General features: G+C 53.2%; 1 protein-coding gene across 1 annotated transcript; it reads right to left on the minus strand.

The window, feature by feature from the left end:
• Positions 1 to 601: 601 nt before the first annotated feature.
• Hpn (hepsin) lies at positions 602 to 18,176 on the minus strand. Its single transcript, XM_038338781.1, has 13 exons — positions 18,017 to 18,176; positions 17,562 to 17,631; positions 11,976 to 12,077; positions 11,846 to 11,887; positions 5,225 to 5,354; positions 5,022 to 5,144; positions 4,872 to 4,912; positions 4,498 to 4,663; positions 4,217 to 4,407; positions 1,691 to 1,786; positions 1,386 to 1,528; positions 1,104 to 1,268; positions 602 to 921 (listed from the first exon to the last, which is right to left on the minus strand). Exons 2-13 carry the CDS (start codon positions 17,575 to 17,577, stop codon positions 883 to 885), a joined length of 1,254 nt encoding a protein of 417 aa, XP_038194709.1. The 5' UTR covers positions 17,578 to 17,631; positions 18,017 to 18,176; the 3' UTR covers positions 602 to 882.
• Between the last annotated feature and the right edge of the window lie 1,262 nt (positions 18,177 to 19,438).

The raw sequence follows: 19,438 nt of genomic DNA on the forward strand, positions 1-19,438 counted from the left end.
CCCCATCCCCAGGCAGCACTTCAGGTGCAAAGTAATCCAATCACGTGACCCGACTGTTTCCTGAAAGCTGGGCCTCCTTGGGCCGTTCCCCCCTTTCTGATGTTCTCATGAAAGGAGCACCCCCGACCCCCTCGCGCTGGGCATCCTAGCCTGGTCCACAGCATATACCCTCCCTTACACAGAAATAAGGTGCATTTCTCCTGGTTGTGGGAAAGCCTGCTTAGAAATGAAGCTGACAGAGAATGAGATCTGAGGGTTGCTGGATTGAGCGATGCTTCAAGTCAGAGTCTCCTGGATATTTAAAACCCTCTCCCAACCTCTCTCTTCTTTCTATTTATTTATTTAAAATTTTTTTTGAGATAGGATATCACTCTGTAGCCAAGGCTGGCCTGAAACTCACTATGTAGCCCAGGCTAGCCTTTAACTTGTGATGATCCTCCCAAGTGTTGGAATTAGAGGAGTGAGCCACCATGACCGGTTTAAATGTTTTCTCACATGGGTAGGAATTGGGGGTCCTAATGGCATCCAGATTTGCCTCCAGCCCTTTCTGCTACTATCAAACGTCCACATTACTGCTCAAGTTTGTAAACTCAGAGACCCATTAATCAAAACCACATTTATTATTTAAAGAGTATTCCCACAGGGGCACCTGGAAAGCAGACCCCAGAGGACAGAGTAATATATACATGGGGTGGGAGGTTGAGGCCTAGTGGCCCCAAGACCGAGTGGGCCTGCCACTGTGGAAAGAGTCCTCGGACCCGTGGACTGGGACCGTGAGGAAAACTGCTCCGCGTGAGGCCCAGTGTGGAGCCTACCATGCTGGTCTGGAGCGTCAGACCAACTCCGACTCTGGAGGCACGGACTCAGTGAGGTGAGGCTGGGTCAGGGGTGAGTCACCATGCTGCTGGCTTCGGAGTGAGTCTAGGGAAAGAGCCATGCGCTTCCAAGGTCTCAGACACTTTTCCCAACACTCTGTAACTACTGCCCCTTCCCCAGAGCCTATGGGGACCCACCTGTGTGCTAGAGTGCCCTCTGGTAGGTCTCCCCCAAACTTCTACCTTCCTTAATAGAGTCCCAGACAGTCCCGCCCTATACCAACTCACCTTTATGGCCTGGAAGATCCACTCTCGGAAGTCAATGACTTTGGTGTACACTCCTGGCTTCTGGGCCAAAGCACAGCCCGTACCCCAGCTTACAATACCACAGAGCCGCCATCTTGATGTCCCAGAGATGCTGTCCTCACACACGAATGGGCCGCCGCTGTCACCCTGGTGGGCGGGGTAGGACACCTGGCTGGAGGCCCCCATGGCTCCAGTGGGGGAGCACTACCCTGGCCCCTTCTCTGTAATGTTGGCCCTGGGGGGCTGCCTCCCTGTGCCTCTCACCTGGCAAGCATCAATGCCACCCTCGGGATAACCAGCGCAGAACATCTTGGGTTTGATCTGATTCCCGTAGAAGTCGGGGCTGTTGCAGACCTCGTTGCTTATGATGGGGACCCGGGCCTCTTGGAGAACCACAGCCTGCTGGCCTGAGGGGATGTGGGTAAGTTGGCCAGAAAACTGACAAACAAGTCCTCCCATCCTGGTGCCCATCCTATGGCCTCGGGATCCCTTAGAGGTTCACCTAGCCTCCCCCATCCCAGCAGCTTCAAGCTCCTTTAATGGTGTGACTGGCAGGACCTGGAACTCACCGTAGAACTGTGTGTTGCCCCAGCCGGTCACAGTACAGACTTTGCCATCCACCAGGGCCTGTCCCGCAGCAGGGAGACACACCGGCTGAATGTATTCTGTGAGAGAGAATAGAGCAGGCCAGTCCCCACTAGTCATTCCATCCCTTGTGGGATGCAGCTATTCAGCCACTTCACCCTCCACACAACCCCAGTACACCTTATCACTGCCACCATGGAGCCTTCTTCGTCTAGTGTGTGTGCCGCTTTCCCATATCTTTTCCTTTCATCCCCAATCATCCCAGGGAGCCTGGATTGACCTTTGCCTTGGGAAGGACAGGAAGCCAAGGTCCAAAGTTTCACAGAAGCCAATATAATCAGAGCTAGAGCCTAAGTTAGCTCAGTTTCCCAAGTTTGGGCTCTTAACCATGGTCACGGGACTATAACCAGCTCGGAGGCAGGAAACAGGAAAACATGCCCTGCCCTGCCCTTGAGACCCTTGGCTTCTACCTGTCAGAAAACTCATAATAAACACACAGGCCTCCGATGGCATTGGCTTCCCTAAGATAAAGTATCCCTGTGCCGTGCACAGCACACGCAAGCAGTCCTGGCAGCCCTCGCTGTTGCCATGATGCTAACTCAGCCTCCCTCTGCTTCAGCACCTCGATGCAAAATGCAAACAAGGATTCTGCCCCAATCAGGGTTATAGCTCAGTGGTAGAGTGCTTGCCTACAGTGCACAAGGTCCCAGGGTCGATCCCCAGCACTGAAAGAAAACACAGCATACACACAAAATAAGTTCCCTGTAGAAATCCTGTGATAGGAAATGGATGTGGTGTTTAAAATACTAAGTTTTTTTTTTATAAGAAGTATAAACAGCAACAGAGAGGCCACCCTGGAGGACTGTGGGAGAACAAAGTGCGCCAGACTCGGGACACACCAAGGCCGACGAAAGCACACAGTCACTTGGCCACGAGCAGACACTCTGAGAAATGTGTCCTCAGATGATTTTGTCATTGTGTGCAAACCCTAAGAGGCTCCTTCATGTAAATTAAGATGACTCTGATGTCACGAGGCCATCTTATCTCCATAGGACCACAGTCATGCAGATGCTCTGTGACCAAAATGATCTCATGCAGCACACAGCTGTACGTGAGCTCAGCACGCCTCTGCCCTTACTTATTTACTGCTGTCTATTTAGCTAGTTATTTGGGGCGCTTTGAGAAAGAGTCTCTCAAAAAAGCCCAGGCTGGCCTCAGACTCAAAGTCCTTCTTCCTCAGACTCCCTCAGTGCTTAGATGGCAGACATGAGCTACATAAGCTGATTCTCTGTATTTATTTTTAAGATTTATTTTTAGGGGTTGGAGAGATGGCTCAGCGGTTAAGAGCACTGACTGCTCTTCCAGAGGTTCCGAGTTCAATTTCCAGCAACCACGCGGTGGCTCACAACCATCTGTAATGAGATCTGGTGTCCTCTTCTGGCCTACAGGCAGGATACTGTATAAATAAATAAACCTTTAAGAAAAATTTTATTTTTATTCGTGTTTGTGGTGTATGTGTGTGCGTGCGTGTGTGTGTGTGTGTGCGTGTGCGTGTGTGTGTGTGTGTGTGTGCGCGCGCGTATGTGTGTGTGTGTGTGTGTGTGTGTGTGTGTGTGTGTGTGTGTATGAGCCTGTGGAGTTCAGAAAAGTGTGCTGGATCTCCTGGAGCTGGAATTAGAGACAGTTGTGAGAGGCTAGACGTGGGTTCTAGAAACTGAATGAGGGCCCTCCATAAGGATAGCAAGAGCGCTTAACCACTGAGACATCGCTCCATCCCCTCTCCATATGTTTTAATTATGTATGGTGTCTGGAGGGGCACAGCCTTGCTAACGATGACTGCAGCTTCACACAGCCATAATTCATAGTCTTCTAATTCTCCGTGTTAGAGTGGATGTGAGTTGATGGCTTTGGCATCTTCCCAGATTGGCACACCACCACCGTGTTCCACTTCAGAACACTTTGTCTCCCCCAAAGAAGCCTCAGATTCCTCACCTGTTTGCAACACCTCCACCCTAACTGCTCTCCTACCTGGGGGACCTGTTCATTTAGTTAGTGTCCTGTGTAGCCTAGGCTAGCCTCAAATTTACTGTGTGGCCAAGGCTAGCCTTGAACTCAATGCTCCTGCCTCCTCCTCCTCCTAGTGTTGGAATTCCAGGAATACGCCTTCACGCCCAGGTTACTATGACCAAATGGTCCTATTGAGAGCATCTGCGCACTGGCTTCCTGTGTGACCATCTGTAGCCCTTCTCTTCCATGTAGAAAAGGAATCACCAGGTCATGGTGACCGACTCCTTTACGGAAGGAGGCTCAGATAGTTGTGTATGGCAGCCATGCTATTTGGCATTTATGCTATCTAGCATTCATGGCTAATGCCCACTTTGCGCTCCCTCAAGATGGGTCTATTATCACCATGGAAACCTGAGGATGGCTCTACTTTACTTTATGGGCCCCTTTATTCTGATCCCTGAGTCTCTGGAGTCCCCAACCTGAAGCTGGGTCTCCAGGCTTACCAGTGAGAGGCAGGGGACTGGAGAGGTGGACCAGGGCAATGTCGTTGCTGTTCTCCTCAATGGTAGGGTCTCGAAAGGGAAGGTAGCCCCCATGATAGATCACAGCCTTAACCCCCAGCTGCACGCCATGGGGCGAAGTCCGGGCCACAGCACCAGCAAACACTCGCCATCGAGACAGGACCCTGTTGCGCCTGCCAGGACAGAAGGCACAAGTCCCTGGGCCCGGCCTCTGCAGCCCTCTCTCCTGCCCCACCCTCGGTAGGACTGTGGGGAACACTCACTCTGGAAAGCAATGTGCAGCTGTCAGCACCCAGTCCCCGGACAGCAGGGATCCCCCACAGAGGTGGGTCCCATCATAACGCAGGCTGACCTGCCATGGCCATCTTCCCAGGCTGCTGTCCTGGCCCCCCACAATGCGATCCACCGGCAGTTTTCTGCGGCCACAGTCTGTGGAAAAGTGACCAGAAAGGCTCAGAATTGGGGGATTGGCTTCCTGGGCATAGTCTATCTCTGGGGGTTGGAGGAGACACAACCCTGCCCCAGCAGTTCGTGGGAAGAGGGCTCTCCCCAGCCTTGGACATGTGGAGATCCTGGGCAGACTATGGGGACACTCCACCCCGGGATACCAGGACCCCAGTTCTGGCCTGAGTCTCACCTTGACAGACGACAGTCACGAATCGGCCTCTTGGGCAGTCGCTGGGAGAAGACACAGGACAGGAGTGGGACAGAGAGACAAGCCAAGCCACCAGTTAGGACGTTATTTGGAGGCCAGGGGTCCAGTGCTACCCGCAGTCGCCCTGCTCACCACACAGAGATGACATCCAGCAACCTCTGCGCCATCGGCAGGCCGCCCTCGTCCACACAGAAAAAGCCCGATGTACCGTTGGCACCCGCGGTTCGCACATCCAACTCCGAGTGCGCCAGGGCCCTGCACGGGGCTCCAGTCAAAGCCACCTCCTGCCCCATTCCATGCCATGCCCTCCCCTCCCCCGAGGGCCACCCGGGTACCTGAGGAAGCCCATCTCCTCACAGCCGAGCCCTGCCACCCTGGCGTTGGAGCGTGAGGAACACAGCAGCCTCCACGTCCCCTCCGTCTTGTCAAACACGGCAAGTCGCGAGTCCCCGGGGCTGACCTGCACTGCAGGGCGACAGAGCCAGGCCTGGGTCCTACAGTGGCCCGACAACAACTTCCCTGGCTGCCTGAGGTCCTGAGTGCTCTGGTCCTGCACCCCCTCGTTGCCCATGGATGGTATCTGCACCCACTACTAGGTGGGATTTCACTAGTGGGTGTCCCTCCCCACTGGGATACCCAAGCTGCTGGCACTTGTCTTGGACACCAGGAACCAGGGAAATGATTTTATTTGACTTGGGGAAAAAGCAGATGAGACAGAAAGCCTTCTCAGGGCATTCACTGTGGATGAACACACCCAGATGCAGCCAGGTTTGGGGAACCGCCAGAAGGGGTCGGAAACCTTTGGCTAGTTGACCAGGTTACTAAAACATTTAAAGAAGTATGACATAGAGAAAAGGAAGATTAGAAGGGGCTGGCGGGAGGAGGAACCACGACAGATGCCTGCAATTCTAGCACCCAGAAGGTGAAGACTACAGGATCATGGGTTCAAGGCCAGTCTAAACTACCTACCAAAAGGGAGAAGGGGGCAGTTATGGTGGAACATGGGATTAGAATTTGCCAAAGGAGGCATTAGCAGGAGGCTCATGAGTTCAAGGATAGCATAGGCTATACATTTTAACCGGGTGTGGTGGCATGTCTTTAATTCCAACACTCAGGAGGCAGAGGCTGGCAGATTTCTGTGAGTTGGAGGCCGGCTTGGCCTATAGAGAGCTGCAGGGTAGCCAGGGATTGGTAGAAGGAAGAGGAAGAAGGGAGAATCCAGACTCTTCTATCAGCCAAGCAAAACCTGGGGGATGGGACTCAGTGATTCCAGAGTCTCCTTAGCTCAGTGGATGACTTCCACTAACCACCCTAGCACTCAGGAGGCCGAGGCAGGAGAATTGCCACAAGTTTGAGACCAGTGTGGGCTACATATTTAATTCCAGGCCAGCTGGGGCTACAGAATTAATAGACGCTGTTTCAAAAAATTCAAAACAAAAGTCACCCAGCCAATTTATCATAAATAACTGGCAAGAGTCAGGCACGAAAACACCTGCTAAGTCAGCACTTGGGAGGCTGAAGCAGGAGGCTTGTGGGTTTGAGGTCAGTTAGGGCTACAGTATGTCTCAGGAAGAATGAAAGATGGAAGGGAGGGGGAGGAGGGAGGAAAGGAAGGAGGGATAGGAATGGGATAATGCAGGAGGGGGCTACATCAGAAAGCTAGCTTACAACACTGGTTCTGTCTGAGGGTGGTTGGGGCAGTCTATGTGGCTGGCCAGTGCTCGCTGGCCTTCCCTCTGTCCTCTTCACACCTGAGTCAGGTCAAACCCCTTAGGGGCATTTCTTTGTATTTACCAAATACGTTGAATGTGCTGGGTACTATTTTAAGCTGTAGATATATCGCACAAAATTTCTTCCTGCATGGAGTGCAAAGCCCAGGAGGGCAGACAGATAATGAGAAGGACAAACAGCGGAAACATGTCCTGTGTCCACAGCAGAAGGGGCCGTGGAGACAGGCGAGGCCAACAGAAGGAGTGGGGATCTGGGGTGCGGGGGCGGAGTTGCACTTTGCTGGAAGTGGGCAGGCAAGAACAGCTTTGCTGGGAAGGTACCACATGAGCAATGAGGAGAAATAGACGAAGGAGGTGAGAAAGATGCTGTGATGTGAGAGGGGACCGAGAAGTAGGCCAGAGGAACCAAAGAGCAGAAAGCGGAGATCTGAAGGCTGAGGCGGGGAGTTGGGTGAGGAACAGCCAGGAGGCAGAGGGAGGATGGTGGAGTGGGCTTGCAGCTGGACAGCATGTAGCCGGGCCAGGACTCAGAGCTGGGGGTAGGGGTCACACACTGACCTGACTCAGGGATGCATGAGTTCCTTCTGGCTGCTGGTGGGGGCAGACTGTAGGGGAACTGGAGCCCAGACTATGACCTCGATGTGACAGGGACAGACGCTAAGCCAGCAGAGGGCAGCATAGGGAATACAGCTGGATTCTGGGCAGAGACCTAGGCCCAGTGGGTACAGGACTGTCATCTCACGTAATTGGGAACCTGACGCTAGCGGATCAAAGTTCAAATCCTGCCTGGACTATTGAGTGAGTTCAAGGTCAGCCTAAGTAATTTAGGGAGAAGGGCCTCAAAATAAAATGTAAAAAGAGGGCCGGTGGCATCCTTGCTCAGTGGTAGTGCACTTGCCTAGAATCCCCCAGTGAGGAGCTGGGGTGTGGCTCAGTGGTAGAGACCCTGCCTAGAATCCCCCCTGAGGGCCTTGGGGCATGGTTCAGTGGTAGAGCCCCCGCCTGTATTATCAAGGCCTTTGGTCCAATCCCTAGCACCAATAAAAAAAAAAAAAAAAATAGTGAAGTATACGCACATCTCACAGATGGTGCACTAAGCATCAAAGGGTATACTTGTTCAGAGCAGACAGCTAACCAGCCAGTCAGGATCTGAACTCAGACTGCCCGCTGGCTTCTACATTCTCTTTTGGAGACCCCTTGCTTGGGTCTCCAAAGAATTCTTGTCTTTCTCTGCTCAGCACACACTCTTCCATAGCAAGACTAAAAGCTGCTGAGGCAGCTTGCTATAAATATGGCCTCCATCTCTGGCCTTCATCAAACACTGGCTGACAGCTCCCACTGAGTGGTGCCTACCATCCCCCAACTCCCAGGATCAGACACAAACAGCAACTTGGAGTCAGTAGGCATCATTCCTAACTGCTCAAGATATTTCCAACCAGATGGGCATTTTAGGGGGGAAAAAGGTCAATTTTTTATGAATATGCATTGGGAAGGCGCTGGGAGTAAGGGAGGGGAAAGATCAAACACATTTTATTTTGTTTTGTTTTTTGTCTGTTTCTGGTTTTAGGAAGACAAGGTCTTACTTGGTAGCCCAGACTGGCCTGGAATTTGCGACCCTCCGGCTTCAGCCACAGGTCGCTTGTTTTAAAGTCACATCCTGGGCTATTGGTTGTCACCTTACCAAACTTTGGAGTATACTTAAAGGTGTGAAGATCCCAGAGCAAAATCCAGTGGGGAGAGAGTCAAGGTTGTGCTCTCTTCCCTGTGGCTCCATATCTCAGCATTCTAGGAAGTACTATTAATGGGGTCCAGGCACAGGCTGGATTCCCATCTCAGTCAAAGCTGTGTGTGTAACAGCCCTGGCTCTCCTGGAACTCACTCTCCAGTATAGACCAGGTTGACCATGAACTGTGCTGGGACTAAAGGCATGCACCACCACCAAAGAGCCAAGGTTGGTGCTTTTATACATTGGCTAGATGGTTTCTTCAATTTGTCTTTGTGCTTTTTTTTTTTTTTATTTTCTAAGGCAGGGTCTTGCTATGTAGCCCAGGCTAGCCTCAAACTTCCCATCGTTTTTGCCTCAGCCTCTCGAGGGCTGGGATTACAAGTATGCATGCTTAGCTCCAACTCTTCTTTATGCTTATTCTTAAAGGGGAGATTTCCCGAGCACCTACTATGTGCTGCACACAGCCTGACCCATAAACAAAAATCTCTGCCTTCCTGGAATGGTAATAGACTGCCCTGTGAGGGCTCCATTATGGCAGCTGGTTGGCTCTGGGCATGAGAGCGTAGGCAGTGCGAGCTCTAGGAAGGCCTTGCTCAAGGAGTGTGTGGGGGGAACCCTTTGTTTACAGTTTGGCTAAAAGCTGAGCTCTGCGTGGATAAGCGGGACAGCTATCTCCTCTTTTCCCACCTGGGTCTTCTCACCCCCATCCCAGATGAGGACACAGAAGCTCTCAGAGGGCCACAGATCAGAAATGATGAAAGGGAACCCCAGCTCCAGGTGGGGGTTGGTGAGTTCTGCCTGGGAGAGAGGATGGTGGAGCACCTGGTATTTCAGTATGTAATTCCAGTTACTCGGGGAGCTAAGACGGGAGACGTCCAGGTTTAAGGATAGTTCGAGATCAGCCTGGTCAATTTAGTAAATATTCTGTTTAAAAAAGAGAAGTAGAAAAGGGCAGGGGGTGTGGCTCAGTGGTAGAGCCCCTGCCTAGAATCCCCAGTGAGGGGCTGGGGTGTGGCTCAGTGGTAGAGTGCTTGACTAGAATCCCCCAGTGAGGGGCTGGGGCATGGCTCAGTGGTAGAGTGCTTGACTAGAATCCCCCAGTGAGGGGCAAAGGCGTGGCTCAGTGGTGGAGCCCCTGCCTAGAATCCCCCAGTGAGGGGCTGGGGTGTAGCTCAGTGGTAGAGTGCTTGACTAGAATCCCCCAGTGAGGGGCAAAGGCGTGGCTCAGTGGTGGAGCCCCTGCCTAGAATCCCCCAGTGAGGGGCTGGGGTGTAGCTCAGTGGTAGAGTGCTTGACTAGAATCCCCCAGTGAGGGGCTGGGGCGTGGCTCAGTGGTAGAGCCCCTGCCTAGAATCCCCAGTGAGGGGCTGGTGTGTGGCTCAGTGGTAGAGCCCCTGCCTAGAATCCCCCAGTGAGGGGCTGGGCATGGTTCTACCCTTGCTAAGCAGTTAAGCCTGAGTAAGACCCTGAGTTCATCATTGCTACTGCAAAGGAGGAGAAGAAGATGAAGGTGAAGGTGATGGTGACACTGGGTATTTAGGGAGCAAGGAGAAGCCCTGAGACTAGAGTCCAGAGAGACAGCTCTGCAAGCCATGGCGAACTGTGGGTCACACAGGCCATATTTTAAGAGTCTTTAGGGTTAGGATTCCATCCTGGTACCACGTGGAGCAGTGGGGCCTGCTGATCTGTTGTTCTGTCACCCATTGACCTGTGGTCTCAGCCCCAGTTTTCCCCATATGCAAATCACTGGGGTGACGACAGCCTTAGACCACAGCCAGACCTGGGGTATGAGCTTTCACTACGGCAATGAGCTCAGCAGCTTCTTGACAATAACTGAGCAGGAGTCACACACACCTACCACCTGACTGCCTGGGTCGCTATGACCTGGATAAGAGCCAGAGCCTTACTGTGTAGTCCAGGCTAGCCTCAAACTCACAATCCTCCTGCCTCAGTCTCCTGAGCATGGGGAGATGTACGCTACCAGGCCGAGCCTTGGCCTATCTATGCCTTGACTCTACATGAAAACATGCTCATGTAGACTGCATGAGCCAATCCCATCAAGCCTTGAGGCTGGTCCCTGGTCTAGAGGTCAGTGTTTCTCAGTTCAGTCAGGGTGACTGAGTCCAATGCCAACTGTTGAAATTCTGGAATCTCGTTTCTTAGAAAAAGCATGCTCTGCTCTGCCATTATTACCCCTTTCTGCTTCTCTGGGTCACAGAGAAGCAAGTTGGAGGTGGCCTTGGGGAAGCCTCATCCCTTCGTTCCACTTGTGGGTTCTGCCTCATGTGCCTGTGGCTCTTCCTTCCATATGCTCAGTCACGCCCACAAGTCTGAAAGCTGTTCCCGACACCATTGTTACCGGCCACCATCCGTATAAAGGACAGATAAAGCCGCTACTACCTCAGAGCTTGGAGTCTACTGAATGAATTCATCCTGTCCCTCTGGAATGAGTTTTGACCACACCCGCATGGTATACATATGTCCACCACAATTGAAATCATGGTGGGAGGCCTGTGGTCCAGGGCATACCATCATATGGCCAAACCTGTTTGCTCTTGTATAAAGGGGGAGAATAACAGCCCCACATTCGAAAGGCTTTTTAAAGTTGTATGTGAATGAATACATAAGCAAAAACTTAATTCCTTCTCTCCTTGGGAGCAATGCACTTTGATAATTTCTAATCTTTTTCAGACTCTCTATGTGTGTACGCGTGCTCGTATGTGCAGCAGGTACACATGTATATTTGTGCACGTGGAGAGCAGAAGACAACATTGGCTTTGAGATAGGCTCTCCCACTGCCAGGAGCCCCAGGGATCCTCCTGCCTCTGCCTCCCCAGCGCTGGGATTACAAGCCCACTCCATTATACTCCGCTTGCTCACTGGGTTCTGGGACTTGAACTTGGCCCTCATGCTTGCAAGGCAAGCACTTTGCTGACAGAGCTATCTCCTCAGCTTCATGGAGCTTTCAGCAAGGTGTAAAGATGCACACCTGGTAATCCCAGGGCCTGGAAGGTGGAGGTAGGAGGACCAGGAGGTCCAGGGTCCTCCGTAGTAAGTTTAAGACCAGCTGGGCAGCGTGAGACCTTTTTCTCAACAATGAAACTGAGAAAGAAAATGTCTTCAACTGCATAGAATACTCACGGGTGACTTGGATAGCAATGACACCCTTGGCAGGTAGACCTCAGAAGCTAAGCAGGGTGGGATCTGCAGTGCTTGGATGGGAGTTCCCCGGGTCACTTACACTAAAGCCTTTGACTTGGACACAGTGGCTCATGCCCGTAATCCCATCACTGTGAAGCTGAGGCAGGAGGATTGCCACAAATCTGAGGCCATCCTGGGTGAGTTCTAAGCCGGCCTGGACTACAGACAAAATTCTTTCTCCAACAGTATGACAGGCATTGATACATGTATTGATGTACATCACGTAAAAGACAGTTGTTATTAATCCTGAGAATACTCTGCGCATCCCATCATGCTCCTCCAGGGCCTGCCTTACTCACCTGGGTACAGCGGCTCCTGGTCACTCCGGAGGAGGATGGTCACTGTGGAGAAGGGAGTAGTGAGAGCAGGCAGGTTGCAGCCCTTGGGGGAGGTGAGACCTCAGGAGCTGGGTTAGGGAGGTGCTCTCACCAATGGCCCAGGATGCAGCCCCGATGCCTGTCAGGAGCAGCAGTGTCCCCACAATGACAGCCGCCACCTTGGGTCTGGAGCAGCATGGAGCCGTCCGGACACCTGCAACAGACACCAAGCTGGGGTCACTGCCAGGCCTAGGCTCAGCACAGCAAGGGTTGGGCTCTGGGCCAGTACCCTGACAGGGAATGTAGAGTACCTTATCGGGCCTGGCCTGCGGTGCCTCGAGCCCCATTTCCTAGGGCCAGGCAGCTGGCAAGGCTGTCGAGCTCCTGTCGCGTAGATAGCCAGGTGTCTGGCTCCCCAAGTGTTCCAGCTGAGAAGGGGGTATGGCTGGGCCGGCTGCCACCTCCCTGCCTCCCTCCCTGGTGCTGGCAGTTATTCCTCCCCAGTGACAAGGCACTTCTGGACTTCCTTTGTTTCTTCCTGCTAGCCTGTCCCCAGATCCTCTCTCCCGCTAACTTGTCCAGAAATTCTTACAACTCTGAGGTGCCTGCAACCTCTGACCTTTATACCCTCTTGGTAACCCTCAAGCCAGACCTCTCTCTCACAAGACCCAGCTCTAAGATCAGATTTATCCCTGGGAGGTTGAGAACACAAGTTTTAAAACTTAGCTGAACTTTTGTTTTGTTTTGTTTGTATTTTGAGACAAGGTCTTACTACATAGCAACACCAGCATCAAAATCCCCGTGTAGTCCAGGCTGGCCTCAAACCAGTAAGAATTTTCCTGGTCCGCCCCCACTAGTGCCGGGATAACAAGTATGCACACCGTCCATCATTCCTGCCCATGCTCTTCTGATTTTTGTTGTTCTTTCTTCCTTCCTTTCTTTCTTTCTTTCTTTCTTTCTTTCTTTCTTTCTTTCTTTCTTTCCTTCTTTCTTTCTTCCTTTCTTTCATTTTTCTTTTCTTTTTTTGTGTCTGTTTGTTTGTTTTTGTTTTGTTTTGGTTTTTGGTTTTTCAAGGAGGGCTTCTCAGTGTAAACAGCCCTGACTGTCCTGGAACTCACTCTGTAGATCAAGCTGGCCTCGAACTCACCTGCCTCTACCTCCTGAGTGCTGGGATTAAAGGTGTGCACCACCAACACTCAGATATGTTTATTGTTGTTGCTTTTTTTTTAAAGGCAAGGTCTCTCCACGAAGCTCAGACTGGTCTCAAACTTGTGATCCCTGCCTTCGCCTGTGAGTGCTAGTACGATGGGCATGTACCACACCAGGCCTGGCAACTTCACTTTGGAATTGTGGCATTGGAGAGATGGCTCAGTGAGTGAGAGCACTTTCTGGGCGAGCGTGGGGACCTGAGTTAGGCTCCTGGCGCCATGTATAATGCCAGGTGTGGTGGTGCACATCTGTAAGACCAGCACTGTGGGGCGGGCAAAGACAGGAGGGTGTCTGAGGCTTGCTGGCCATTAGCCTGGCTGCAGAGGCTCAGTGAGAGACTCTATATCCAGGGAATAGGACAGAGTGATATATCAGGATACTCCGTGTCTTCCCCAGCATGTGCGCAGGCATCCACATCCACACAGACATGTACACCATACTCATACACATATGTGCACATGCACATGCACAGAGAAAATAGAAATACATAAAAGAAAAGAAAAAAATAAGATTAGTGACCTTACCCTTTCCTGGCTGGGGTTTTGGACACGTGAAACCACTTCTGTGAGCCCCAGGTTCCCCATCTGTTAAATGAGCATGCACCTAGCACCCACTTTTAAATGACCCTAAAGTTCTTTAAATACATACTCATAGCCAAGCCATGGCTGCCACCCACCATGTGCCCAGGGTTCAGTCTATAACTTCAACCCACAACATGGTGCCCCTTTCCCCCATGGCTCTGAGAGGGTCAGTCACACATCTCCAGTGACTCAGCCTGCAGCCACTTCCTGAACCCTGGGCACACTGGGATCCAGATCCAAAGTATGTCCCCGAGAAGCTGGACCACCTCTCAGTATGCCATTGGGCCTGGCGAACAGCAGGTCCTCAACAAATGTTTATAAGCCATTATTGCTGTGTGATCAGGGGCAGCTGTCACTGTCTCTCTGAGCCTCAGGGTATCAGTAGGACAGAACTCTACTCCATCTGTCTGTTAAGCATTGCAGGCTTGGGCATCAAATGGGGCTTCTGAAAGGAAATGGGGAAAACTCCTCGGGAAGAGATTATCTAAAACCTGCAAAGACAGATACCGCAGTGCAGAACTGTGCGTTGAAGGACGCGCGCAAGCTAAGACTGGCAGGCAAGACTGCGCATGCTCTGTTAAGAGGGCTGCAAGACCCAAGAAGCAGCCAGTTGGCAAGAGCTGGAGGAAGGCCGTGGGAGGCCAGCAGCCAGAGAGAACAGGGCTTTCTGTCTCAGTGTAACGGAGATGCTATGGACTGAACTCAACTGCCAAGAAAGCCTTCTGTGGACCCCAACTTGAGTGAGGCCTCTGCAAGAGCCCCAGCCCTCTCATGGCTAGTGGTCACAGTACGAACTCAGTACTAGGAAGAGAGCAGGGAGTGGTTCAGGATCTTGCCAGGGCAGTTCCTGTTAGTGGTTTAAGACAAGGTGTCATTTACAGAGGAAAACACCTCAATAGTACGTGAGAACTGGTCATGCCTGTCACCCCAGCACTGACTGCCATGCTGGGGGCTCCTTCAGCCTCTGCACACCTTCCTCTTTATGTTCACCACAACTGTGCTGGCCACAGTGTCTTTCAATACCTGTCAATCCTCCCCCTTCCCCGCAGCAGCCCTGTCTCCTCACCCCCATCCTAGGCCCTCCTCCCCTCCTCACAGAAACCCTGTCTCCTCTCCCTCATCACAGGCCCTCCTCCCCTCCTCACAGCAGCCCTGTCTCCTCTCCCTCATCCCAGGCCCTCCTCCCCTCCTCACAGCAGCCCTGTCTCCTCTCCCTCATCCCAGGCCCTCCTCCCCTCCCCACAGCAGCCCTGTCTCCTCTCCCTCATCCCAGGCCCTCCTCCCCTCCCCACAGCAGCCCTGTCTTATCCCCCTCATCCCAGGTCCTTCTTCTCTCCCCACAGAAGCCCTGTCTCATTGCTCTCATCCCAGGTCCTCCTCCTCACAGCAACCCTGTCTCCTCACCCTCATCCCAGGCCCTCCTTTCAGCTGCTGAATACTTCCTTCCTGTTCCATCTTGCCAGTTCCAAGCCCCGCATGCATAGTATACGCATACCACCTGATTGGCTCATCTCTGTGGTGGCCCCTCTATACAGAGACCTGAGAAATGTAATATGAACCCAAACTGTTCTTTGTCTATCCAGAACATCCCCCTGGCCTCCCTGGTGTCCTGGACCCAGTATTTCCAGCCCCCATCAAATAAGCATGACTTTTAGAGCCCAGAGCCCTATGTCCCTTGAAAGCCTCAGACAGACATTGGTCATTATCAAAGATCTAAGAGAGAACTTGCACAGGGTGTCCTAACCATAGAACTCACAGACTGTTGATTAGAACCTGTCATCCCATTTTTCAGAAGGCTGAAGCAGAAGGGTTGTTAAATTTGAGGCCAGCCTGGCCTACATTGAGTATCAAAGTATCAAAACAAAAAGAAGAGGAAAAAATACTGAGGACATGGCTCAGTGGTAGAGCCCCTGCCTAGAATCCCCCAGTGAGGGGCTGGGGTGTGGCTCAGTGGTGGAGCCCCTGCCTAGAATCCCCCAGTGAGGGGCTGGGGGGTGTGGCTCAGTGGTAGAGCACCTGCCTAGAATCCCCCAGTGAGGGGCTGAGGTGTGGCTCAGTGGTAGAGCACCTGCCTAGAATCCCCCAGTGAGGGGCTGAGGTGTGGCTCAGTGGTAGAGCCCCTGCCTAGAATCCCCCAGTGAGGAGCTGGGGACATAGTTCAGTGGTAGAGCCCCTGCCTAGAGTCCTCCAACCAGGAGCTGGGGACATAGTTCAGTGGTAGAGGTCTTGCCTATAATATATGAGAGCCTGCCTTTGATCCTCACTATTTCAGGGGTATAAAGAAAAACAGAAAGGGCTCGGGCCACCTCCAGCACTACCTTATGGAGCGACCCCACTCTGCCAAGGACTATCCTGAGGTTGGTCAGCCACAGACACCAGCTCCAGCACACACCTGTACTGAGCACTCTGCCCCATCTTCCCCTGCCAGGCATGTTCTCCTCCCTGATCATCCTTTGAGTCACATTTCACACATCATCTCTTCTCATTCCAGGGCTCCAGCCGCAGTGCCGAAAGCCTGGAGCACACATCCCCAGCCATCAGTGGTCTCATAAACACCAGCAGCTGCCACGGCGGAGGCTCTTGGGATCACACATCACTCACTTCACTGTCCTTCGAATCCCTTCAATCCACGCCATCAACAACCCTTCACCTTTCCCGCTGCCGCCCTTCCAGAGCACAGCAGGCTGCTTGGGGATGCAGAGAGCATGCTCCACATCTTCCCTTTGCAGACAGCCCCAGCATCCAGCCAGCTATTCTCTCCTTCTTCTTCCCCATAGCCCTAGCCCTGATACATCTCTTCAATCATCTCTAGGAAAAAAAAGAGCCCCAAAGGGGCCAGGCTCTGTCACTCACCTGGTTACGTTATACAAAGCAAAGGGGAGCCTGGGTTCACAGTGGACCATTGCTCGCCTGACATCCGTGCTTATCCCCAGGCCCACACGCTTACTGCTCCCTACATAGTGTCAGTTAAGTGTTCAATACCACACAGTGACCATTTCCACCTTCAGAGGTTTGAAACAGACACCCAGAGAGGACATGACATGTTCAGCGCCACACCGTTAGAAAGTGCCTGGGACTAAACTCAGCTAGCCTGGCTCCCCAAAAGACAGCCAGTGGTGAGGGCTGGGGGAGGGGGAAGGCCACCCGGATTGGAGTCTCCGTCTAGTCCCCAAGTACAGACAAAGTAACAAGAGAAGCTGGCCTCCAGTGTGAGTGTCTCAGTCACCCCTCAGGTGGCTTCTCTGCCTCTCTCCTCTCTACCCATCCAGGTCAAGTCCAAAGTCCCCCTTCTGCTCTTTTGCCCACAAAGCCAGGAGGGAGAAGGAATGCCTGAAATGGTGTATGTGGGGGTCTTGAATCCTTGGGTTCCTGGGTCCCCACAGCGACTGACCCCCTTAAGAATATCTCGGGATTATGACACATATCTCATGTCCCGAGTCCCAAGCTGTTGCCTGTGTGTACCATGATCCCAACAACCTCCTGGAGGGAGTTATTATTACCATACTTGACTGCAGGGAAGGGTGGCCCAGAGACTACCTGCTACCTGCCCAAGATCACACAGCAAAAGCCAAGAGAACCACCCTGACTATACCCTTAACCGAGATGGCAACAGCAGCAGCCCCCACCTCAGCCCGCAAAAGACGACACATGTTGTTGGTTAGCTGAGAAATCCCTGAGACATGAGGGGAAATTAAGGCACCAGGAAGGTCATATGGGGTGGTGGGGAGACAGACACACAAAAGGCTGGCTAATAGTTAATCAGATAGACAAGGACTGGGGCCGGGGTTGATCTTGTGTCTGACAGAAAGACCCCAAGACAGGGGGCTGGGTACAGGTTGGGAGACAAACTAGGAGATGGGTGCTAGGTTGGGCCGCCGAAGCTGGGTTTCGGGGACAGGGGGACTCACCCTCCTTCTTCGCCATGTCAGGGACTCTTGTTAATGATTCCCAGGTTGACCTGTTGGGCTGGGGCGGAACCTGGGGACAGGAACAAGGAGGCACGGCCTGGGGGAGCCTGGTTTGGCTCTGTCCTGGCGCCCCCAGTCCCAGGCTCTCATCCAGGGAGCAGCTGGCCCTGAGCTGTGCACAGAGCATGCAAGGGCAGAGGTTGGGCCGGGGTCAGTGGTGGCAATGTATGACCAGCCACCAGGGGGACACCTGGAGTGGCAAGGCAGAGCCTGGAGGACCGAGGCTGAACTTTCAGGGGACTTGAAGTTTGAAAAACTATGGGGAGTCATCCGATGTCTGTCTGAACTGGCAGGGAAAGAAGAGTGGAGGCAATCTGGGGTTCCTGGCATCCCATATGTGGGCTGGTTGGCATCAGATTGGTGGGGGACAAGCGAATGCGTATTCTGTGCCTTACCCTGGGGTCCGCCGGAGATGGTGCAGGTTTGGGGTTAGTCTCCCGGCCTGGGGAGGCGCATGGCGTCCCCACAGCCGCGGGCAGCGCGGGAGGCAGCGGTGGCAGCGGCAACCAGCAGCTTGGGGCCTGCTGAGCCTGCCGCCTCACCTGAGGAAAAGGGGGCTGGGTGGGAGGCGGAGACGGGGCGGGGAAGGGCGGACCCCAGGACTGGCTGCCACAGAGGCCACCTGGCTAATGGGGCGGGGCCTGCAGGGGGTGAACCGGGTAGGCTCAACCACCAGCCTGGCCTCCCACTTGCAGGGGTATTCAGGTGTGCTCCGAGGCCCAGAGGATGGGATTCCTAACTGGAGGGATGGGCTGCAAAGTTCTGGCTTCGCCAGGTCCACCATGCTTGTGACCATGTAGTCCTCCATTCGCGTTTGCTTCCATGCCGATACCCAGCCCTCCTCTGATCCAGTCCATACCGCCATGGGCCTCTAGTCCTTCCTGTCCCAAGCGGGGCCCAGCCCCTCCCCCAGCCACTTTCCTACAAGTCACGGGGGCTGGTTTGTTTTGGCAGCCGCTGTGCTGCCTGCCCAGTGACCTCTGGAGCCCGGAAAGTCCTGATAGGGGGATGGGGGGGCTTGGCCCTGAAAAGGCAACACTGATTGCCCAGGCGCAGGCCAAGTGACCGGAAGTGGCTAGACGCAAGTGCATCCAGTCCCACCAGCCGCCAAGTGCCATGCAGGTCGGACCCCAGATCCAGATAAACACCACAGCTGCCCAGGAGGCCCCCTACACCTGCCCAATGGCCCGGGCTGGCGTTTGAGTCACAACAGCCATCCTCACACAGCAGGCCACCTACTTGCCCTCTCTTGTACCTCCTCCAGCCACAGACCTGACACCTCTCTCAGGCAGGGGCTACACTGATTCTGCCTGCCCGATGGGCCTGACTCTTGTCTTCCTCGCCTCCTTCCCTGTTGTGGCTCTGCCGCTACCGCGATCGCAATCGATCGTTATGCTTTTGTCTACCTGTCTCTCTTTCTTTTGTCCTCTCTCTCTCTCTCTCGCTCTCTCTCTCTCTTCCTTTCTGTCTCTCTGCCTCTGTCCACCTTTCTTGCTGTCTCACTGCACTGCCCTCTCCATCTCCCCAAAACTTTTACTCAGAATTCTCAGAGCGTAGCAAGCTCCACAAAACCCTAACGTCCAGTTGCCTGTCCCTGCAGATCACAAAGCCGCCTTCTGGACTCCCAGCCCTGACTCCTACCCACAGAAATAACGACTCCCAGAGTCACAACGTTAACCAAGCTCTAAGCCCTTCTTCTGTCCCTCCAATGTGGCCAGGGCCTTGCTGCTTGCTGGGAAGGAGGATTCCCAAAAAGCACTCCAAGGCCTTGGGACGGGGACCGGGGGAGCTGAGGATGCTAATAAGAGACTGGAGAC

Source organism: Arvicola amphibius, chromosome 8 (assembly GCF_903992535.2).
Source record: "Arvicola amphibius chromosome 8, mArvAmp1.2, whole genome shotgun sequence".
Lineage (NCBI taxonomy): Eukaryota > Metazoa > Chordata > Mammalia > Rodentia > Cricetidae > Arvicola > Arvicola amphibius.

Coding starts and splice junctions, on each gene's coding strand:
- Hpn (XM_038338781.1), bottom strand. Junction 11,888..11,975: donor GGCTGCATCCTGGGCCATTG/GTGAGAGCACCT, acceptor CCTTCTCCACAG/TGACCATCCTCCTCCGGAGT. Junction 922..1,103: donor GGATCTTCCAGGCCATAAAG/GTGAGTTGGTAT, acceptor CTCTTTCCCTAG/ACTCACTCCGAAGCCAGCAG.